The sequence below is a fragment of the Ambystoma mexicanum genome, chromosome 4p (genome assembly GCF_040938575.1).
Source record: "Ambystoma mexicanum isolate Mex_15411 chromosome 4p, UKY_AmexF1_1, whole genome shotgun sequence".
Lineage (NCBI taxonomy): Eukaryota > Metazoa > Chordata > Amphibia > Caudata > Ambystomatidae > Ambystoma > Ambystoma mexicanum.
Genome location: NC_090927.1, coordinates 985621782 through 985646558, shown reverse-complemented (window position 1 = coordinate 985646558; position 24777 = coordinate 985621782). Strand labels below are relative to the sequence as shown.

Below are 24777 nucleotides of genomic sequence, written 5' to 3'. Positions count from 1 at the left end.
ATTCATTGGCCAGACCTTGCTCAAGAATATTGTGTTCTCTGTGTTTTTGTACTTTCTGAGCCTGCTGTGTACTGTTTTAGGGGGGACGATCTTTCAGAATCCTTCATGGTCATCAGACATATTTTGGGGGACCATGGGGTGGTTTTAGAAAATGTAGTTACCCTTTGGTAAACAGCTCCAAAAAGTGGGGGGTTGATGTCCAATAGTTGGTACATTTGGTCTACTGCAGCATTGGGTAATAACTAGTGGGTTGAGACTGTATGTACCACTGCTGATGCCATGGAAGGGTATTGGGGACTGAAAGGGTACAGGTGCTGACAAAAGGTGGGAGCAAACACGCTTTGAACAGGAGGGAGCGGTTGGAAGGTGAAAAAAAGGGAATGCATTAAAAGGAGGCTTGCAGTGCACCAAAAGGGGGACAAGTGAAAGCTTTTGGAGTAGTTTTAAGCTTTGGCCATAGCTGTCTAATGCTAGCATCCTCTCCCTTTCCATGGTGGTGGGGTGATGGAGGTCTCCTTTCCTGCTATCTGGTGATCCCGATCCATTGCTACTCCCAAACTGTGACCCATCCGGCTGCTCCCTGCTTTATCCTGTTCCACATACACCTGCCAAAACCTGTAGAGGGGAAAAAGGAAAACATGACCTCACACCACACTATCACCAAAGGCTTTGAGGAATGCAGCAGCTCTAGAAATACCCTGGCAGTAGATGCGGACGCCTTTGTGGTAGCCAGAAGTAGGGTTTTGGGGAGGCAGGGCTGGGCTCCAGGCTGATGCCAGTGCCTCGCAGAAGCCCCTCCTCACCTTAGCGGTCTACATCCGGGGGTCATTTTCATGGACCTACGTCAGGATTTGGCATAGGTTTAGATGTATGCCTGGTAGCGGATGATGCTACAATAACTAAACAGTAACATGGAGATCAACCCATTCTAAAGGGGTGGGATTCTCTACCAGTAACTTGGCTTGTCTTATAAAAGATCAGGTCAAAAATATGTAGGGTTTCTGGTTTTCAGTGTTAATGTTTTGTCAATTTATATGTTTTTTTTCCCCAGTCTTTCCACAAAATGTAAAAATCTGTGTATAAACGTGTTTATACATTTGCTGCGGAAAATGGAAAGCAACCCTGTATTTCCAGTGTATATGATAAACATGCATGTATTAACATACATGCATTTTGGAGTGGACACGCTATTGAGGGAGCCCAAGGGGTTGCCAGTCACTAGTCAGGGGCTCTTTTCAGGAATTGTGGAAGATTTTGAGATGTGCTTATTTTTGGAGGTGTGTGATTTCATGGCCACACGAAAAGGCTCAAAATGGGCTTCAGTTGCTCAATGTAGGTCCTGGTCATTGCAACTACTTTTTTTTTTTTTTAAACAATGTAACCGATTTTTTGGTGCCTGTGCATGTTTTATGGAACCCTACATTCGAGGGAGGGGTGAAAGAAGGCCTTGGCGCGCAAAACACTGACAAATCACTTTTAAACCATTTTATGTAAATACAAACTTGTCGGTGGTCAAGGGGTATTTTGAGGAGTATTGGTCCATTTTGAGATGTGAATCGACAGCCACAAAAATGACTTAAATGTGTCTACAATTCCTCAAAATAGTCCCTGGCCACTGCCGAATATTTTCTTTCACCAATGAAAACAATGTAACCTAGAATGATGAGTGTTTTTGAATATGGTCGGGGGACAGGAGAGGAAGCAACGGGAGAAAGCTTATAGGCCTATTGGGTAGGGCGGGGGGGGGGAGTAAGTCCATTCGCCTATTGTATGCCAAGCCACCTATCCAGCCACCTCTGTACCCCTCCAACCTTCCTCCCATCCTTGCTCACAATAAGGCACCACTAAAGGGAGTGTGGGGGCAAAAACGGTGTTTTCCGGTGTAACGCGAGGAGGCACCTTTTTGTCCTTGTGTTTTTTGTGGGATTTATCAGATTCAACTGAAAACCAGAAAGCCGAAGCATTTACAATGAACAGGTCTGACAACCACACGCTTAATCTTCACTATTTTAAGGGCAGTGCCCCATGTGACCATGCTGTTTGGAACACTAATGCAGTTCCACTTCCTTAGCGAAACAGTAAAAAAAAACAAAAAAACACTATGTATGTATACAGGGGGTGGGGGTTATTTGGAAAAGGCTGAGAAATAAGCAGTGAACAATAGAAAATACGAAGATAATTATCAGTACAATACAAATGTATCTGCCAATTCAAGGACAAATAAATCTAAAATACACAGTTCCCATCACACAGATTAAAACAGCCACCCTTAAACAAACGTGCACAGATACATGCTTGGAGGTGCACCCTCCCCCCCCCACACACATATAGCCCATTTCCATAGGTTCCCTCTCCTCCATCTCTATTCTATCTATCTATCTCTCTCATACTTATATGCCACCAATAACGCACATATAGAACCACATACTAACCCATACACGGATCCACACCCCAGCACACAGAGATTCCCACCTGCTGCTTATTTGAAGAAGAGGTCCTCTTGCATGCGCGCCCTTGCAGACACCCGCACATACGGGTCTGTAAAGTAGGCAAAGGCTCCCACCCCCCACAGAACTCCCACACCTGTGGAAACACAAACCCACTTAGCTCCACATCCATCCATCTTTTGTTTCCAGAGATTCAGCCCCTGCCCCTCTTACACACAAACGGCTCGATTAAAATCACACACACACACTTTCATATCGCCCATTCCCAGAGAACCACAAACCCCGAAAGATGCATACACACGTGCAAGCACACACTGAACATACGAGAAAAAACATATAACCCACTCCTGACCCCCCACATATATCTCACACATACACAAATATCCAGGCATAAACACACGCGTAAAAAAACACAGAATTGCACACAAAATTCCTGAGCGCAGAAATTCACATACAAAACGAAAGGCATTGTTGCGAGACATTTTTGCCATTTTCCAGATCCGCAAGGGCTCTTTCATATATGCTGGGCAGCTGTAGGTTTTCCAGTCTCTGCTTTTTTGTTCCTGTTAGACGTGAGTTTTTGGCACGGGGCAGGTGGGGATTGAAAGGTTCATGTGCAACCCTGCCCTTCATTTGGGTGCTGCAGTCGTGGTGTTGCATCGCCACACGCTTTCAGCCATGCTAATTCAGCTGCGTGGGAGGAAATGGGCACAATGGCATTTCTGTGCCTGTGATCCAAAATGTCCTGCTGGCTTTAAACTAGAACTGAAACTGCTTCAGAAGCATGTCACCCATTTTCACCCCAGTGCAGTTTTCAATCCACCACGCCCTCACACGTCACTCGCCCCGCCCAATGGTGCTCGATTCTCACGGGCGGACTAAAACCACTCAGCAGCTGGCTTAACCCCTCAAGTGCTGAGCTATTGTGCATTCCTATGCAAACAGCACAAACATACTCCCTGCCTGCAGGGCCATCTTAAGGAATCTTGGGGCCTGGGGCACAGACTCCTTTGGGGCACCCCTCTGAACCAAAGCAATTATGGGACACACAATCCCTGGTCTCCGTCCCCACATCGCGATCAAAACCCCTAGGTTGATGTTTCTTTGTGCTGCAGCAATGAAAATATGGCTGGGGCTCCCTGCCAGTCTTCCTTAACCTCTTCAGACTGGCTGGAATCGGAATAATAAACCAGCAGCATTTGAAGAGCAACATTTTCAGTCCAGGACGAGGTTAGTTGTGTTCGAGCATAGGTGCAGGAACCTTTTTAGAAATTCCAGCCTCGAGAAAGGGGACGTTCTAATGAAGGGCATAGATAAGTATCTGTATGAAAAAGGCACACATAACCCATCATACAGAGATGCCTCAGGTTGGGTTGGCAGTCTATTTGAAAGTACAAGTGCCCAACCATGTAGACAGATTGCGTAGATTGTGGATATACATTAGAAGCTATTGTTTTCAAGAATTTTTGCTATTAGCACACAAAAAACAAATTACTTTGGTTTGCAATATGTCAATGGTCACGATTATTATATACAATTCAACACTGTAGCCAGTACAATCATGAGTGAGACATTTTTTGAAGAGCATACCCTTAGAATTAAATGGCTCTTAGAGACCCAACTCCCTATTCTTGGGTAGGTGTAAATTGCCGAAAATGTCGGATTATGTTTTACCGACATGTTTGGTAATTAACACCTATTCTGATGGTCTCAGATTTCACTGAGGGAGCACCCAATGCACCAGTTCAGGAACCTTTGCCAAACATTTTTCAAAAAGGTAGCACGCAGAGGGGCGCCTGTGGACTATATTTTTCATTGTTTCAGGAACCTTTGTGCCTGTTGCCAGCATTGGCTTGAAACCAACCATGCAATCACCAGTTCCGTAAACAGGTCCTTTGCATGTGGATTCTGGTGTTACTGCTCCACATTAGTGACAGTGTAAAAATATCAGACACATACACTACCTCCTTTGGTGGGTTCCATGTGTTAATATTGCCGCAAAAATGTTGCCATACAAGAATGGCGTAATTATTTTGCAGCGCTATTACCCCATGGAACCGCGGGGGACACCCCTGTAGCCCCCATCTTTTTTTAAAGGGAGCAGGGGACACCCCCGCTCCAGTTAAAACCTAGTATTAACCCCATCAATAATGTCCTCTATGCTGTTTCCCGACGACTATATATATGGTGACCTTATTGGTGGGGATAATCTTACGTGATACCCTTTGGTGGTGGTCCGCTTATTGCACTTTTCCTATTGTGGAGGAGTGTTGTCAGAGAAAAGAGGCAAGGTCACCCTCCCGCCCCCCTTTAACGTACACATCCAACTAGACACGTGCATTTGAACGGGGGCAAACCAACAGATTAAGTGCTTCTCAACAAAAACAAAAAATATCACAAGTACGCCTGATCCTAAATGTGCTGGTTTAAGTAGATATTTAGCACATAATTGAACGTTCCTATAATGACTGGATTGTTTTTTGGGGTGTTGGAGTGATGGGTTGGTGCTACAAAAAACTTAAAAATAAACAGAATGCACAAAGGGGGGTTTTCGCAGCGCTTTTGTTAAATTTTGAATGTTGTGCAATTATACGAAACTGCTGCCAAAAACTTGCAACCCGCCCATTAATTTAAAAAACTGGTAAAAATGCAGACTGTTTGTGACATAGCAGTATCGTCCTCTGCGCCGACCCCCCGGACCGCCTGAGAATGTACCTGGGCATCATGAAAATGCCCAATGAAGCATGGTGTTTACCACACTCACTGCGCCTTGAACAGAATCGAGCCCTGAGAATTTTCAACAGTTTACAGACTGGAAATGTGGACAAATTAGGCAAAATAAGATTACATGAGTTGCCCAGGATCAGGCATGTTGGTTAAGGGGTGAAGATGAGATTTGAGCTGAATCTGCAATTTCTGTACTTGACCACATTGTTCTTAAAATAGAGCAAGGTGCAATTGTTTGTGTTTCACTTTCATGAACTAAAATAATACCGTATTGTTTTAAGAACTGACTTGGAAAGTATGCAATTCACATAACTAAATATGAAGTATTTTAGGCAAAAGAACTATGATTCTAGCTTGATTTTCACCATCACCAGGGCAAGTACATTAGCACCATAATATTCATTGATGTGAGCTTTAACAGCTTCATCTGGGATTTTCAATTATATGTTAAAGCTTTACATGCACCCGAAAGACAGAACTGAAGACTGTTATTTAGTATGTGCAGAAGTACCTTTCAAATTGTATAATAAAGCAGACTGTTTTTTGCCAAATGAGCAGACTAGAAAATATATTTGCCAGAGGTCAGTGACATTTGGTTGGCTTACTTCTGTCTAGAACCCCATGCACTCAAATGATCTACATGAAAAGAATGATCAAGCACTAGGCTAAACAATGCCACACGTAAGTGAGAAGGCAAACCTTTTCACAGGAGACAACACAATACATTGGCATAAGATGATTGTCCAGGATCAGTGTATCTTCTGCTGGAAAAGCCAGGATATGAGCCTCAACACTTTGGTTCCAGTGTCTCGAATTTGACAACCCAATCACCTCGCCTTACTAACACCTTATGCTCCTCGTTGGGAAGCGGTTGCCAGTTTTAACATCCCTCATTTGGAGGAACAAAGCTCTAGACCTGCACCAGATGGATGATATGTCACTTTTTATAGCTGAAGCTAACTAGTGCAATTAAATTGCTGTGTAGCACACGTTAAGTGTTACAATTACAAAAGTATATATACATGCACGTTTATCAATCTCAGGCATAGGAAAGGCTGAGTGGGCCTTGCTGGAATTTAGTACTGTGATTTGGTATATGAACACACATCTCTGTAACAAGTACCTAACAAACGGATCTATCTTCTGAGCAATCATGGCACTCAAATATATCAATATGCGTTTCAACTTTCGGTATGGCACATGATCTATGTATAACCCACAGAATGGTGAGAAAAATACAGGGGTTGTGCGATAATGACTGGACAAACTGTGTACTACAGTGAACACAAAAAGCATCATAGGATTAATTGACGACCATTTGTACTGGTCACCAACAGCCTGGCTGCACGTTTGGCACCTCTGCAGCGCACCACACATGGTATGGGTTATTTTAGTTTTGTAAAACAAATGGGCACTGACTGATTTCAATCAGGCAGCCATGTGGGGGCCCCCTCCAGGGTGGGGGCCCGGGGCACGTGCCGCTTTTGCCCTCCCATAAAAACGTCTCTGCCTGTCTGTGTTCAACCCAGTGCCATTTTGACAGGAAGGGAGGACGTCCATGTTATTGGAGGATATCTACACATGGGTTACTCAAAGTCTTTCAGCCTCATAACGAGTTAGGCGGTAAGTGGTAAAATGGGCAGTAACTGAGTTACCACAATTTTACCACTATGCCAAATGATGACTTTGGGTTTTGAGTGGAGGATTTACCTCCAGCAAAACCCTGGAGGTAAATCTTCCCATTCAACGCCGAAAAATTCACGGAATTGTCGGAATTACTGCGACGGTAATTCTGCCATGGTAATTCCGCAAAAAAAGCCACATTGGGTCCAATGGACCAAAAATAAATGGGGAATTACACCGCCACCAACACTTGTAATCAGGCGGAAATTCCACCTGACCAAGTGGCGGTAACGGTAATGACCGAGGGCTATTTTCTTGGAGGATGGACCGCTGAATTTCTGCCTAACTTGTAATGAGGCCTTACATCTGTACTCCCAAGATTTTGTTTCAATGGTCTGTGGAGCGTGTGCTTACAATGCTGAGTCGCAGGACATGAAAGAAGTTGATAAGCACATCGCTAGTCAAAGGGCCCCCCCCCCGCATATTATCTGGCACATTCTGTACACCACTCTCTCCTCCCCTGCCTACTTCGACAGCAGATATCTTGTTTTTCAGAAACTGTAATCTGCTTCCAGGTTTTAGTACACAAGTTGTGTTTCAATTACCCGTATTATCAAGACGTGTGTCTACTTGTAGGAGTATTCCCTAGATGAAATACAGGCACTGCTAGGATCGGAAGCACCTTCTCTGAGGTCGATGCCACGTGATGTTATCATTATGCTAATGAATCGTGCAAAAATCCGATCTGTTTTTGGTCATAGAATGTTGGTATGTTTGCAGAACCACAGATAACTACGAGCTGTCGGTGACCATAAAAGCGGGTAGGTGGCAATGTGAGGGGTTATGCCGACTATTCTGGGGTTAGCCAGGCATAGCCAAAGAACAGCAAACATTCCATAGCCTGCCGTCATACTCGTAATGCTGCTGGCATGCCCCTAGAATGCATAGAGGCACCATGTTGGCCCTGAAAAACGGGGGGTGGGGGTATCAAAATGACACTTCCAAGAGAGCAGCAGAAGCCCGCGTCCCTGTTCACGGGTCTTCAGTTTGCCACTCATGGCAGTGTGTGGGCCCTGGCGTAGCTGATGAGCAGGAATTTGTTTCAAGGAAAGGCAAGAGATGTCACACAGATGTGGGTGGCCCTTGCCACCACTATTCTACGTTACGTGTGACCTCTAAACCTATGCCAAATCCTGTTTAGGTCCATGAAAAGGACCCCTGGACGTAGGCCCCTAAGGTGAGGAGGGGCTTCTGCGAGGCACTGGCATCAGCCTGGATCCCAGCCCTCCCTCCACAATAACCTACCTTTGGCTACCACAAATGCGTCCTCATCTACCTCCAGGCTATTGCTGGAGCTTCCACATGCCTTCAAAGCCTTTGGTGATAGTGTGGGGCGAGGCAATTCTCACCTTTTCCCCTCTACAGGTTTTGGCAGGTGTATGTGGAACAGGATAAAGCAGGGAGCAGCCGGATGGGTCACAGTTTGGGAGTAGCAATGGATCGGGATCACCAGATAGCAGGAAGGGAGACCTCCATCACCCCACCACCATGGAGAGGGGGAGCATGCCAGCATCAGACAGCTATGGACAAAGTTTAAGACGACACCAAAGGCTTTCACTTGTCCCCTTTTGGTGCACTTCAAGCCTCCTTTTAGTGCATTCCCTTTTTTTCACCTTCCCTCTGCTCCCGCTTTAATTGCTCTCACCCTTTGTCAGCACCCCCTTCACCTTTACAGTTCCCAATACCCTTCCATGCCATCATACAGTCACACCCCACTAGTTATTACCCAATGCTGCAGTACACCCAATGGACCAACTATTGGACATCAATCTCCCACTTTTTTGAGCTTTTTTACCAAAGGGTAATAACCACACTCGTGAAGTACTTCAACATGCAGTGTGTAAAACATATGCAGTTGCATGGTCTAGTACCCATGTTGCTCCACTCGAACAGGCCTCTGACCCTACTACACTGAATGCAACCCTTTCCTTTCACTTGAAAATACAGCTTAACAGGACAACACATCCATTTGGTTTAACTCTCATAACCTCTCCGTTAAGCCTAACCCCCAGTGTTTTAAAGCAGCGTCTGGGTGGTATGAGTGCCAATTCACTGTGTACAGCACCCCATAGAGCTACAAGAGGGTGGAGCCCTCCTACCCCCAAACCCTCCCTACCTACTCCAACAGACGGGCTCTAGATCCCTCTGTAAGCAGGTTCCCGGGAGCTTAATTTGTGGTGGCCCCCTTTGCTTCAGGTGGGATCAGAGTGATTGATGACTTAATGAATGTCCTGGTGTTCTTGTTCTTGTGTTCCATGTCTGGCTTTAGTTCATGAACTTGATGTAAATCCTCTGCTACTCATCCAGGATCCCACAAGTGCATGCACTGCTAGGTGGAAAATGGAGGACTGCCTTAGAGACATATGCGAGTGGGGGGGAGGCACTCAGCTGTGAATTTCAGGGGGCTGCAAGACGGTGTTTAGCGTATACCAGAGCAAACATAATGCAAGTGTCAACCAACCGGAAGTAGCAACGCGGGTGCCACTGATGAACCAGGCATTTATCTTCCACGCCCTCTCGCATGCTGTCTGATGTGGGAGGTGCATTCCAATTGCTGCTTTTGTCGTCGCCGAGTTCGATGCAGATTTCCTATAGCACCCACGTCCTCTTCCTAATTAATGCTTATCATGGTGCGGCTTAATTGATAGATGTTGTTTCGCGCTTGTCAGATGGACCAGTGATTCAGAATTAGTAGGAATTCGTGCCTATTTGGATACAACCTAAAATGGGTGAGTACATTGGCTGCGGGTCTCTAAACTAAGTGAGCACATTATATGGGTGTATGTAATGAGACAGTTCATTGGATGTTGCGATAATCAGGCAGCACATTGGATGTTGCGATCAGTGCAATGGGGTCAGGTCTGCAAGGAGTCAGGAGATTGGATGCAAAAGTCTGCAAGGAGTCAGGAGATTGGATCCCAGCAAATTGGGTAGTAGCACCTAGGTGATTCCTGTGTATAGCTTTGCTTTTGATGGACACTGCCACAGACTCATAATGAACTGTCTTAAACAGCCTTTCGGTTCGTTTTAGCAGAATGTGAACAGAACGAAACCTAGGTGTTCGAGCTGCATCATCTTGTTTTCTGTTTTCCCAAATAGTCCGTTGTATGTCATCTCCTATTCCAAATCTGTGGAGCCCTTCTTCAAACCTATGGTGGAAATTTGAATGTGCCTGAGCCGTTGAATAGGTTTGAGCCTATAAGATGCAAATGCACCCCTTCCACACACAACTCACCCGCTCACTTATGTCTTACGATCACTATATACATATCGCAGTTTGTACTTCTCTGCTGACCAGTTGGGAGTGGAACCTGGGTTCTTTTAAGACTGGGTTGATGCTCAGAGCCTAGTATTGGTGTGTTTGTCTTTCTGGAACTTTAACCTTTTCTTCTCAGCGTGCTGTTCTTCTAGTTTACACACACATGCACTGACCCACACAGGCGTCTGGCTTTAATAATTGCAAGCTTTGGACGGCCTTTGGGGGGCACAATAACTTTGCCTTGTGCTTGAGGTTTTGTCATCATGGCACTTCCTATTAACTGCTGTTTTATTGGATAGAATTATTTGACAAATCTTCTCCAGCTCATGGTGAGAGATGCGATTGGAGTAATTTTGCAAGAGACTGTGGACTTCTTGGAAATTAGAGATCCGTCACAGGTAAGGGCGGCGTGGTAGCTAGCACAGACTCATGGTCCACACAGGCTGCAGAACCCACATGTGAAAGGGTTCCCTTTGTGCCGTAGACCGATTCACTCCCAAAGCATCTCAGAGTTTGCGGGTAGCAGGAGGGGTCTCTGCCTCAAAAGAAAATTGCAACCAGTTGATCTGGAAGTACCCAGTTACTGATCCTGTCTCCCATCGAAAGGTAGTTTGTCCTTAATGTTCAAAGCTCTGGCAATATCCGAGCAAAGTTGTCAATCTAGGGCTGTACTTGCTTAGATCTCTTTGCACTTCCTTATCATCGTGCTGAGTAGGGCCCTGCTCGGGCCCTGCTTCAGATCACTGTTACCAATGCGCTGGTTAAGGGAGAACGGGTTCAACCTGATGACTTGCTAAATCTGGCATGGTGATCCTTTAAGTATATTACTAATGTACCCTCCAACTCCCTTATTTAGGGCTGTCCCCTCGTGAGTCCCCACAAAGGCTCTTCTGACCTTCCCATTCTGAAGCCACAAGAAACAGTGGAAAAACTGGAAAGCAAGGGGCTAAAATAATTACATGGAAGACTTGATGCTTTTGCCAACTAGCGGCTTTTGTACAGTTACTCCTTCAGTATCTTACATGAATGTCTACTGCGAAATGGAGGTACTCCAAACCAAACCTATTGTTATCCTCATGTCGACTTAAGACATCTGCAGCAACCAAGAGTTGTTTCTTCTGCCCTTATTTTACAATCCCCATATTTTACAGAAAACACCTTGATCCATGCCATTTATCAGAGTGGTTTTTATCACAGTGAAAGGTCATTGATAGTAAGCCGCCAAGTGACTTTTCTTCCGCAGTGAATAGACAACACAGTGGGAGATGTGTGCTACTTTTGGAGAGGCTCTTGTGCCCCTTCTTTACTCTCATCTTCCCATCACAGTACAAGCAATGAAGCCCCATGCCTCAGCCCATTCTCATTCTGGCCGAGCTCGCTCCCCTTTGGTAGGCTCACCCAGTCCCCAATCTCAGCAAGGAGCTTTGTACATGATTCATACCTGCATTAGGAGACCTGCTCTCTCCTTCCTGGTGCCTCCTCACTTGACCCCACAGCTTCTTCTCTACCCTTTCCCATTCTGATGGATCGGCTTCTCCCACCAGCACCATTCTCTCCCTGCTATACAATTTTAAATCATGCCTCACAACTCGCTCCTCTCACCCTCACTTCTCTCTCACTGCAACCATGGACCTTTTGAAAGTCTTGGCCCAAATCGCCCTCCACCCATGTCTCTAAATGAAACCAATCATAATACACACGGTCATCTTTTATGTTCACTTAAAGCAAAACAAAAACAATAGAAGTGTGAATGGTGGCCTCGATAACTTGGGAGATAACCTCACAACCTTAGTTTCTAGGGTGACTACACTATGGAGTTCAACTATACCTCTTCGCCGTGTGGGATGTGTGAAGGAAGGATGCAGAAGCCACTGTTTCCCATTGAATTGCCCCCTACCGTTCACATTGCTAAGACATGCATTTGTCTGCATGGATTCATGTTCACTGTACCAGAGCAGAGTGAGCTTCCATGGGCTTCCAGAAACATGCAACTGTTCTTGAGATATCACTGGCCAAACCACTGATATTATTTAAATGTTGTTCTGTTAGTAAGCACTAGGACACATCCTTAATTTAGCCTCTGCAGGGATTTCCCCTACCTGTACATCTGTGACATGTATGTGGTGGCCAACAGCAACATGATGCCAGGCCTGAAAGAGGTAAATGGAGGGTACCTTGCACCACGCCACCTTACCTCAAGCCTAAAGCATGGCATTGCCATGAACATCGTGCCCTGAGTTCCACTGCCCGTTTAAGGAATCCTCATGATTAACCTGCGACTCTGCACATGATAGTTCCCAAGTGAGGAAGATCATTTGAGAGTCTTCTGGATACTGGTGCTTACTATGGCAGCATGCCTGGTGCACCAGGGACAGGACTGTTACGGATGCTCTCAGTCATCGAGTAAGTACATGAGGACCATCTGCTCGGCAGCATCCCACACCAATGCATGACATCCAAGATGTAGACTGAGTTTGAAATTGGACCAGTCTATGTCCACTTCTGCCTGCATCACAAACTGGTATATAAATGCTTACAGATTGACTGTTTCAATCCCATAACATACATGATAATCCCACATAGGTATACTCTTTCCAAAGTAGGATATCCCAAGGGCTTGAGAACGCAGGACTCAGGTGTGAGTGTCAGGAGTCGGCAAGTGAGTGCTGGAGGCAAGGACAAAGAGGAAAGTTGGAGAGGTGGCAGAAGAGAGTTGGAGAGGCAGGACAAAGAAAAAGGAGAGAGGACGAGGCATGAAGGTGGAGGTAGGAATTGAGGGAGGCTGGTAGGAAAGGTGGTGTAAAGAAGAGGTGGGGGAAGGCGGACGCGAGGGAGGCGAGTAGATGGGGAGAGACCTTGGAGAGGAATTGGTAAGAGTTAGTTGGAGGAGGAGTGAGAACATCAAAGCAAAGGTGAGAAAGGAAAGGCGGTAAGTAGAACCTCCGGATGGAGATTGGAAAGAGATAACTGGAGGAGGTTGGAGGTCACAGCAAGGGGACACATGAAGTTGGCTAGAAGGAGACAGAAAGAGATGGCTGGGGGAGACCCTAAATAGAAAGGAATCATTCAGGAGGAGAGGGAGAATATCAAATAGTAGGTACAGAGACAGAAGGGGGAAGTTGTAAAGGGAGGAGATGGAAAGGAGATACAAGAAATATGTTGGAGAAGAGATCAGAGAGAGGGAGGAGTTTGGAGGAGAGGTTTGGTGAAAGGGATGCAGACCAGCAAGGTAAGAGAGGAGACTGGAGGAGCTAGAAGGTGCAGACCAGAGGGGAATACACCTGCGAGAAGAGATAGGTAAACTAGAAGAGGAAAATCCCAACACCTGGCAAGGGTGAGCCTTAGGGAGGTAGAGGTATGAGCATGTGGCATTGCTACCTACCGAGGAGGAGGGTGAGATTGGGCCTTAAACGTCAGATCAGGGTCCTGAGATAGGGAAGTAGGGAGAAAGCAGAAGCCAAGCTTCTAGGGAGCCTATTATTACTAGCACGCATATTTCAAACCTGTGGCGAACAAATCTATTCTTGTTTGGGCGTCGCTGTTGCAAACATTCTGCTCTGAGTATTGTGTCTGCCCAATAACCACTGTCAATCAAATGAAGAGTGGAGCACGGTTGCTCCGCCAGCTAGTTCTTCTGGTTGGGTGTGTGGCAGATTTCTTAAATTGATAACAATTGTGGAACTGCTGCGATGTTGTCCGCCATATCTCTGCTTCAACTTTCAACTTTGTGCAAGGGCAATGTGTGGGGGCACGTTGACCCAAAGACCCGGGATCGGAGCTCTTCTGGAATGGAGGATGAGAAGCACACTATTAGAATTCATTGAGCAACAAGATAGGAAAGGTGTGCAGAGGACACATACAGCCCCCGGGAAGGTGAGTATCCATAGCCGGGAGGAGAACAGGCATTGGGATTTACAAAGGGAGTTAAAATATTAAGTTCAAGGAGAAGCCATTCCGTTATTTTTTTGAAGCTTTAAGTTACATTCATATAGTTAGCCCTGAACCTCTGCATGCCCTAGTAAACCTAGTAAACCTTTTTTGTAAGTAAACATTTTGGTGCCGGCCTGGTGTTGATCCTTTGCGGCTTTGTGACACCTCTTAGGCTTGCAAAACCTGTCCAAATACTAGGATGCATGACCTAGATATCACTCTTCTCCCAGGTCCCTTTACTTGGTAGTCTATAAGCAGGCACTGGGAATGAACATGGCATGAGCTTAGAAGTTGAGGACATGTTATTCAACTCTGTCAGGTACCCATTGCCCAATAAGCTCTCTTCTATTACCAGCTACCACCCAACATCACAGCATCACTGCCTCAGATGTGGATATTATGTTGGCTGTGCTCAGGTGGTTAAATGAAAACATGAGAATTGGGTTGCAACAAAACATCTGATTGGCTGGGTCCTATACCTAGTGTAGGGACAGACCACCTGATTCACAGAAGCGTTTTATAATGGCACAATCCCACTGAAAAACGTTCTGTGAATCAAGCCAAGAGTGTTTCCCTTCTGTTCACATTCCAAGCCCCCATTGCTTGGGCCTGTCACAAGGCAGAAGGGCCCACAAAGAAATAGCTACTAATCAAGTGACTTGCTCTTTGGTAACTAGAAAAAATTGAAAAAAGGGACAGACCTGCCCATGCCTCGCTGTTTGATACTTGTTTGCTCGCTTTCGAGATGCAAGATTCTGAAATATTGATTGCAGTTTGAAAATATGAAGAAAATAGATGTCCACTGTACAACACTCCACAAGCTTACTTGTGTACAGCGTGTTATCCTCGCCAATGGTTTCACAGAATGTTCTGCTTTTGGACTTTATTTGTTGAGAATGTATAGCTATCATTCTATGGTTCCATGTCTTAAAATTGCGGCAAAAATTGCCGTGAATACAAAATATTGCTGTGGTTTTGCCGCCACAATCATGTAAAGGATGCGGGAGACACCCCCTCAACCCCTGCTTCCCTTAAATGGTATAATGGGGTACACCTTTACCCGGTCAAACCACTGCATTTTTGCTGCAATGTTTATTTTACCGGCGACATTTTTGCCGCTATCTTATTACCTGATAACCCATTCTATCTATTGACCTATCTATTCTCCATCTCTATCATATCGAGATAGAGTTGAAAGATCAGGTAGCTAGATTGGCAGACCTAGATCTACTGGAAGACGTGGCTGGATAGGTGGAGATCTATATAGTTAGAATAGATAGATACATAGGAAGGGTCGACTTCACTTTTCTTCACAGAAAGCATGATTGTTATGCATTGAAATGATGACCAGGTGAGGGACTGCAGCACACATTTTATGTTCAGTGGTTGCATGTTGTTTTTCTTTACTATTACACCTCATGGAAATTGTTTTCGTTGTCTTAACCCAGGAGTCTGCAACATGCAGCTCTCCATTTATTTAGGACTGCAGCTCCCATGATCCCTCGCCGTTGCCTGTAATGACTAGGGCTGGTGAGAGTTGTAGTCCAAAACACCTGGAGCGTCAAAGTTGCAGACCCCTCTCTTAACCAATCAACAAAATAACTTCCCACGCTCTGCTATCTGAACCGTGTACTGTGTCGTGATTTATTTTCTGTTTTGTTTTTCACATTTCTGAGCTGTTTTGCATTCCTTTTTTTTTATTTTCCTCATTATTTCTAAGTCCCTAAATAGGCCATTGTATTTCCCCTTCAGGCTAGAGACGAAGACGGACATGCTGAGCATTTTCCACAGCAGCACTATGCTAAGGAAACTCCCAGGCTTGCCTTCAAGAATAACTGCGAACTACTTGTAAGACTATTAATAATAATCCTACTTACCACAAGTCTACTTTGTTACTTTAGCACAGTGAATGCTTGTAGTACAACGTTTTGTATGGATTGTGTTCATTCATGCCTTGTTTATCTAGCATTTGTGTAAAGTTATCTTGCTAAGTCTGCTGCATGAAAACAAATGCAAATTCTTTATCTCAATTGTTTGCCATCTTTTACATCCAAATATGCAACTTTAAGTCCACTTCTCCATTCTCCCTTTTTTGTGCAAACGTTCAAGCAGAAAACTCTATAAAATAAAAGCGATTGCATTCGAGTTTCCCCCACACTATGCCATTTGTCTTTGCTGTTGAAATGGAGCCATTTTGTTCTGCTGTCCATAGCAGTGCAGATGTCATAGGGGACCCCCTTTAGAATTCAACCAAATGGCTTCTTCATGGATTCTGTTGTGAGGGATCAGATAGCAATGATCTGAAGTTTTCAAACACAGCAGGAACACTTGGGAACTAGATATCTGCACATTTAGTTCTGCAGCATGGCGAATTTGGTGGTCCCAACCTGTATAGTAACTTGTTGTTTGTAACCAATGCTTGTTGGTATGTATGATGCTTGTACTGGACGCACTCGACACCAATGGCTATGACCATCAAACCCCAGGGACACCACGCGTGAACAGATAAGCGTGCTAGCGCAACGTCGGGTGTGTGGGACACGCCCTGATTCAGCAGCTGCAGTGAGTGGTGTCAAAGGGCCATGAGTGTTGTGCAAAGTAGGTCAAGTGGTGGTTATTGGGGGTCCCCAGGTGTGTGTGGTGTGTTGTGGGGCGGTTCTGATAGATTGCATGGTCTTGCTGGTGCTAATCCAATGGGGAACTTATTCTTTAAGGTGAGGGCTTCCACCATAAAGCATGTGGCGCAACCTTCTGATGGATGTGTGTTGAGGGAGTAGCCTATGCTCTTTGGGTTAGAATTATCTGGTGGCGTTGTGGGTGAAATGTTTTCACAAAGGCATATGGGGCCCGTGCCTGATCAGTTTTTGAACGTGGGACTCATTAATTTTATCATTATTTTCTATCTAATTGGGAAGCCACTGTAGTTTTGCTAATACTGGAAAATGTGCCCACTTAAGACCAGTTGTTAGACTATCATTGGTAGAACACGTCCACTGCCACCAGCCATAACTAGAAAGTTGTATATGTGACTAAAAAGTCACAGGAGCAGAGAGCAGGGGCATACTAGCTATCCCCTTAGCACTCCACATACGGTGGTTTGCTACTCTCCCATAGTATAACATTTTAGGAGGAATACCAAGGATCCCTCTATCCTTAAAAACTGTAGTTACTCGAGGATAAAGAAAGAATCTCAAAGGAGAACACAAAGTGAGCTGTGTGCTGCCAACGTAAAACACTGATGCCTTAAAGATAAAAGGAGGAAAGAAGACTCCGTAAGAAAGTGAAACCACTGACCAGAGGTCCAAAAGTCAGAGCAAATAAGAATGAATCAGTGAAAAAAGGCTCCACTCATTAAGGATGGAAAGAACAAGGTCCAGAAGGCCACCACCAAGTGCTGGGGATCTCACTGGGAGAGGGGATAAAGCAGAACAATGATAAATCTCCCTGACAAGATAGTTTTATAATAGTTGACAAACAGCAGATAATGTTAGTATCCCCAAAAAGAAGTGTTCTTTGTTTGTCCACCTTCTGGGACCAGGACTGCTCCACTCCATCTTGCCCCCCAGAGCGCTCTGATTCGGCTTGAATCCCTATTTAGTCCCAACACCCAGAGCAGCCCCCTGGGAGAAGAACAGCTCCCACAGAAGCAGCTCCAGCTGGTGTCTGCCGGTGTCTGCCAGAGAAGCAGGAAGCAGGCAGCTGTCAACCAGCAGTGACAAAGTAAGTGTGATGCAGACAGGGGGCACAGCAATCACTGTGCCCCACTAAGCTAGCCCACATCTCCCATACCTTATCTTCCGCACCACCCAAGAGTTTATAGCCTGCATGTAGCCATTTCTGTTTAGCAGCTGTTGCTCAATATAGACTCACTGATTTGTGAACTGTGTTGCCTAGCCATGTCTCACATCTAGGAGAACTGTTAGTTAGCGATATCACACATCTAGGTGGACTGCATTCTAACTGCGCTAGCTAGTCCAGACAGAAATGTAATTATTAGCTTGCATCACATCTAGACAGAAATGTGAATAGTAGCTTGTATCACATCCAGACAGAAATGTGAATATTGGCTTGCACAACACCTGGACAGAAATGTGAATATTGGCTTGTCACATATAGGCAGAATTGTGCATACTAGCTTGCAGCACATCTCGGCAGAAATGTGAATATTAGCTTGCACAACACCTGGACAGAAATGTGAATATTGGCTTGTCACATATAGGCAGAATTGTGCATACTAGCGTGCATACATCTAGACAGAATTGTGCATACCAGCTTTCATCACATCTAGATAGAATTGTGAATATTAGTTTGCGTCACATCTAGCCAGAAATATGAATTTCATCCTGCGTCACATCCAGACAGAAATGTGAATAGTAGCTTGTATCACATCCAGACAGAAATGTGAATATTAGCTTGTATCACATCCAGACAGAAATGTGAATATTAGCTTGTATCACATCCAGACAGAAATGTGAATAGTAGCTTGTATCACATCCAGACAGAAATGTGAATATTAGCTTGTATCACATCCAGACAGAAATGTGAATATTAGCTTGTATCACATCCAGACAGAAATGTGAATAGTAGCTTGTATCACATCCAGACAGAAATGTGAATATTAGCTTGTGTCACATCTAGACAGAATTGTGCATAGTAGCTTGCACAACACCTGGACAGAAATGTGAATATTGGCTTGTCACATATAGGCAGAATTGTGCATACTAGCGTGCATACATCTAGACAGAATTGTGCATACTAGCTTGCATCACATCTAGATAGAATTGTGAATATTAGTTTGGTCACATCTAGCCAGAAATATGAATTTCATCCTGCGTCACATCCAGACAGAAATGTGAATATTAGCTTGTGTTCCATCTAGACAAAAATTTGAAGATTAGCTTGCATCGCATCTCGACAGAAATGTGACTATTAGCTTGTGTTCCATCTAGACAAAAATTTGAAGATTAGCTTGCATCGCATCTCGACAGAAATGTGACTATTAGCTTTCATCACCTATAAGCAGGAATGTGAATATTAGCTTTTGCCACATCTAGACAGAATTGTGCATACTAGCTTGCATCACATCTAGACAGAAATGTGACTATTGCCTTGCGTCGCATCTGAACATAAATGCAAATACCTGCCATTTGTCACATCTAGGTGAACTGAGTTAACCATTCGCCACTTCTAGGTAAACTGTCAGTCAGCCATTTGTCACACCCAGATGACCTCCGTTAGTCGGCCATTTGCCACATCTTAGTGAACTGTGTTAGTTAGCCATTTGTCATCTCTGGGCAAACTGTGTTGCTTAGCCATCACTCGCACTTGGTTGAACTAATACTGACACTCCACCCTTTACATACACCTCTCACATACTGCACTAAAGACAACCAGAACTCCTCAGCACAGCAAGCCGCACATACTACACAACACTGCAACAACATGACATTGCACACATAACCTTCCACAACACCACACGACGGCTGCCACTGAATATCGCGTCAGGCTCAGTGAACGGTCCATGCGAACTGAAGCTGCCAACAGAACATCACGGCTCCCTTGCTCTTTTCCCGCTACTCCCTCTAACCGTACCTTCTCCCCTCCTTATTCTCCTAACAGAAATGCCAGAGGGCTGAGAGACTGCACCTTTGCACAGTATAAAAACTTTTAACATTAACTAGCCTGAAATACTTTGTTTTATGAAGTCTGTTCAGTTTGTAATTTGGCATTCCAACATGTAGTACATGGTTCTTGTTTACTTTGGCAATGATTGACAGGGTAAGGGTTCTGCTTTAGTTGGTGGGTTTAGTGAAAGGCCTTAGTTACTGCATCTATTCAGGTGGCCATGCCCAGATTGATGCTGAAGGGAAGCCTGTGGTTTTCTGGCATAGGGCGCGAAAGGGACCCATAACCTGAGAAAGAGGGAGGAGAGGGATAACAGCGTAAATGTAGCATGTGGTCTGGGCTCAGAAGGAGGGCCACCATTTCAGACCTGTTGAGTTTCATTCCACTTTCATTAATCCGCATCCTGATTAGTCCTGAGAAGTCATTGACGATGGCTGCGGTCTGAGCAGGAGTCTTAAGAAGAAATCAACGTATTTTAGAAGAGGCGTGAGGGACATCATGAATATATTGGAAGAGGGCTGGAAAATGTGGGATTAGTTGGAGGACCCCATGTGTTGATGAGTTGGAATCTGCTAAGGCCAGAGTTTATAGACTGAGGCGAGGAAGCCCTGTCTTTATTGCAGGGCTATTCCTATTTTATTTTTAAGTATTTTTAATAGTCTGGGACGTCAGTGATGGATCTTGGTTCTGTAGAATTGTGGGGTCAATAGTAGATTTCTTTTTTTAACACGGGTGCGAGGGGAGCTTGTCTGGGCAAGGATCAAGGATGTCGTTGCTGGTGTTCATTGGGGCAAACTCTTGGTCTCGGGGAATGAGAGAGGCAAAGTGATGTGGGTAGTGGATAGTTTGGTAGCGATTGGTTTATGAATGTCTCTCACCTGGCTGACAAAGAAGTTGTTCAGGTAATCGCACTGGTCTTGGAAGCTTCAACGTCTTGAGGGTTAGCAGAAGTGTTTCATGGATTGGAAAGGCTTTCAGGGCTTGATAGGGGGTAAAGGATATTTTGTTGCTTATGAGCCAGTAGTGGCTGGTAAATTGTCAAATAGTTGTCACCTTAATACATGGCCTGAATTGTACAGACCGAGAGAAGCAAGAAAGCCATCCTAACCCTCTTTCCAGATGCTGTTGAGGTTCAACCTCAAAGCAATTTGGAAAGAAATGGGAGGAAATTCTGGAACGGCACACTTTACGAAAGAAATTCCATAAGAAGCCAACATATTTACAGATTATCTTGACGGATTAGTCGGACACAGTACAAAGGAGCCTTTCTCCAACACCAGCAAATCATGCATGTTTCCCATCGATAAAAGCGCATTAGATGGGAACACTTGATGGACAGCATACACATTTTCCTCGCACATCACTGCGGCATCATCTTATTGGGTATGTCAAGTTCCCCACTGGGAAAAATGCCAATCATAAATTGAATGATAGTAGAAGTTACACCAGTTTTAAAAATGTTGCCAAGAGTTAAAATGAACATCATTGTTCATGTACCAGCCAATAGGCAAAATTTGAGTCCCCGCAAATAGAATACAGTCAAAATGTATGCTATATAGCATGCTCTGTCAGGGTATTGTCAATGTATATATGAGGGCTGATAAAGTATTCCCGGTTGCAAACAATAATACTGAGTTGTTGGAAAAATATTCAAGGATGATATTAATTATGATACTCGGCATGCCGGCCTACCAGGGATGCTGCTCAAATACACAATGTTGCTTTCACATTTTCCAGTTTTCAGCTCACTATGTTAACTTGTCTGTTTCCACTTTGTCAAGCTAATTTCCCCTTTACCAATACAATTTAACATTAGTCCAAATTAGCAAATTTTTTATTTGTCAGTTTAGAAATTGCTTCTAGGCGTTAACTTGCCAATTTCATGTTGCCTCGTGTACCTTGTATTGTCAATTTCAACATTGCCATGCCAGTTTCAGCATTTCTTTATCATTTTCATGTTGCCTCAGTTAAGGACATGGTATTTGGTTTGAAAGTTGCTAATGAGGTTTGAAAGATTACAGTTTGAAAAAACAAAGGAGTGACCAAAAGTCTTAAAAAGTAGAGAAAGGCTGAAGCACCCGTTAAACATGAAAAGAAGAAAGGGGTCCTGTGGTCACAGAAGGTACAGGAGTGTATCCAACTCATGTTAACAAAACATTTTTTTAAACAAAATGCAGGAGGGCACACCATTCTGTAGAAAGGAGTGGGTACAATTCAGAGTGCAAAAATGGGATGTGTTCAGCTCCCTTTTTAATTGTACAATGAAATGCATATCTACGGAGTGGGGGAACATGAATAAGAACGAGGAGGGCACGGGTTATGTGGGGAACGCAGCATAAGGAAACGAAAATGAAATTCATTAAGGAAAAAAATCAAAGTTGCCTTTTTCTAATCAAAGGCATAACAACGCAAGATATATCATTAGGTGCATTTTTTGATCTTTCATTTTCAAGGTTTTAATTTAACTTTTGGGTTTGAAACCTTTTTTATGATCAACAGGCTTATAAGTCTATGTACAAATTGGGCCTGATTTACAGAAGCGTTTTCAGTGGGATTTTCCCATTCAAACCACTTGTGTAAATTGGGTCCATTGCCCGGAGCATTTCTTAGTGTGAGCTAGCTCAAGAGCAGCAGAGCGCTTCACAACAGTAGGGTGTCAGGATTGAGCTTGGCATTTTATACAGTAGTTCAGTACTGTTGGTGGACAGAGAGGGATTTTTATTTGTCCAGCAGATATTGTTGAAAGGGCCACATTTAAGACTGTTTTGCAGAACTGGAGGGTGGTGGGGGCATTTTAAGCCTCTACTGGTTCCAGGTGGTCTGAGTGTGGCAGGAGAAGGACTGCTTGAGAGCCCTATCTTTGTGGGCTAGCTTAGGCGGCAACCTTTTTTGAAGGTTTTGCTACGTGAATTGCGAGTGCCTGTAGAGGTGTGGCGTTTAGCCACCAAGAATTTTGGGGTTCCCTTTGAGACTACTTTGTCGGCAATACATGCAGTTTTGAATGATCGTGGTGGGGAGAGGGAGCCAGTGAAGCATGTGCAATGTTGGAGAGATATGGTTGAGTTTGCGTGCACCTGTAGTGAGGTGGGTTGCAGCGTGGTGTGCTGCTTTGAAGGGACCATCCGTGCGTCTAGAAGCCCACTAACAAGGGAATTTCACCCATCGATGTGTCAGATAACAAGGGTTTGGACCACCATATAGAATTAGTTTGGGGGAATTAAGGGTTTGATTTTACATGAATCTGTAGCCATGTGGTTTGTGTCTTTTTGGCTATGTGCTTTTGGAAAGAAAGGCTACTGTCTACAATGAAGCCCCGGGATTTGTCTGAGTTTGCCAGCTGAGGGCGTGAATCCTTCCAGGCACGTGTCATCCAGCCATTATTGCAGGAGTTGTTTTTTGGTAAGGGGACCAATGAGGAAAAATGTGATCTTGGTCCGGTTCAATTTGAGGTAGGCATTTCACATCCATATTTGGATAGTAGCCAGGCATTCAGAGGCAAGCAATGTCTTGGGGGAAACTTAACATAAGGTACAGCTGAGCGTCATCAGCAGACTAATGGATGGCGATGTTGGGGTCCTTTAGGAGAGTACCCAATGGTTCCATGTATAGAGTGAAGATGATTGTGGAGAGAATGGAACCTTGGGGGACCACACACATGACTGGGAGTCGGTTGGATTTGAATGAGCACATGTGCACATATGTACGACCTTGTGCCTACTGCATAAGATGCAAACCATTTTAGAACGGTTCCAGAGAAGCCCATCCTGTCAGTGAGGAGGGAGAGGGGTATTTGGTGATCAACCTTGTCAATGGCATGTAAGAGGACAGGGTACACATGAGTCCCCAGTGTCGGTAATTCTGAGCGCATCGTCCACCACTTGGATGGTTGCAGTCTCAGTGCTGCCTTTGGGGCAGAAGCCAGACTGAGATCACGGAAGAGGCCAAGCTGGTTAATTCTACGAAGTATTCGGGTTGTTACTACTTTCTCGATAAGCTCCCGATGAATGGGACGCTCGTGATGGGTCTGTAGTTGGCTCTGTCCTCTGGGCCAGGTAAGGGTTGTTTGAGAAGGGGTCATAGGAGAACCGTTTTCACCATGTCTGGTAATGCATCTTCATTGCGGGAGGTGTTCCCAATACCGAGGGGTGTGTTAAGTGCTGGGCAAGTGAGTTGTTTAATGAGGGAATCTGGGAGGAAGTTATTTGCAGAAGTAGTCGGTTTGAGTGAAGCAAGTGTGTTTGAGAGATCCTTAGGAGAGAGGAGGGTGAAGTCTGTCCAGGAGGGCTTTGTCTGGGGAGTTAGCAGGGTAGATGGCAGTGCTCGTTCTGTTTTTGAGGCATCCATGTGCCACTGATTTGATCAATTTTCTTAATGAAGAAGCAGTTTATTCTGTTACATCTCTCTTTTGAAGCTGGCACCTTGAGGACAGGTGTGGGCTTGGAGCAGTGCTTGAATTCTTCGAATATGGCTTTGCTCTTGTTTGAGGCTTCCAATGTTGGAAGTGTAGTAAGCCAGAATGAACATTTGTTTGTGAACATTGTGAACATTGCTTCTAGTGTGTTTAGCAGGAAATTCCTGAAGGATTGCTGCTCAATAAGAGGGCATTTGGCAAGACCTGTGTGGGGCAGTCATGTGTGTGATATGAGAAGGGGGATTGCGGCCTGGTCAGTCCAGTCGAGGGGGAAGTGGTTTGAGCATGAGTATCAGGCAGAATGTGAAGACTAGGTTGAGCGTGTGACCGTTGACATGTGTGGGGGAGAGTACATTCTGTTTAAGTTGATAGAGTTGCGCAGAGAGAAGGAGACAAGCAGGTGTTTTGCTTGTTGGGACTAGTGGATGTTGAAATCTCTGAGGAGGATATTAGAAGAGTAGTAAACTGTTACTGAGGAGAGAAAGTTAGGATGGTCATTACAGTTCCCTTGAGTTGGCCTGTAAGCAAGGTGGAATGTAATTGAGTCGTTGCTTGAGAAGGAGAACCAGCATGACAGGGATTTGAAGGAGCTGTTCATGGGGGATGAAATTACCATGCAGGGCTATTCAATTTTATGGATGACTGCTACCCGACCTCCACTTTTCCCTGTGTGGTCAGTATGATGGATACTGTAG

The 24777-nt window shown here is 44.7% G+C and overlaps 1 protein-coding gene across 5 annotated transcripts in view; it reads left to right on the top strand.

Moving 5' to 3' along the window:
* SOBP (sine oculis binding protein homolog) overlaps positions 1 to 24777 on the top strand; it is a 567669-nt gene that overhangs the window by 384661 nt on the left and 158231 nt on the right. For 4 of the 5 annotated variants that reach the window (XM_069606564.1, XM_069606563.1, XM_069606561.1 and 1 more), the window contains one exon: positions 15799 to 15894. The exons of the other annotated variant lie outside the window; for it this stretch is intronic. In XM_069606564.1, the coding sequence (XP_069462665.1) occupies positions 15799 to 15894 (96 nt within the window). The remainder of the gene's footprint in view (positions 1 to 15798; positions 15895 to 24777) is intronic. 5 annotated transcript variants of the gene reach the window in all.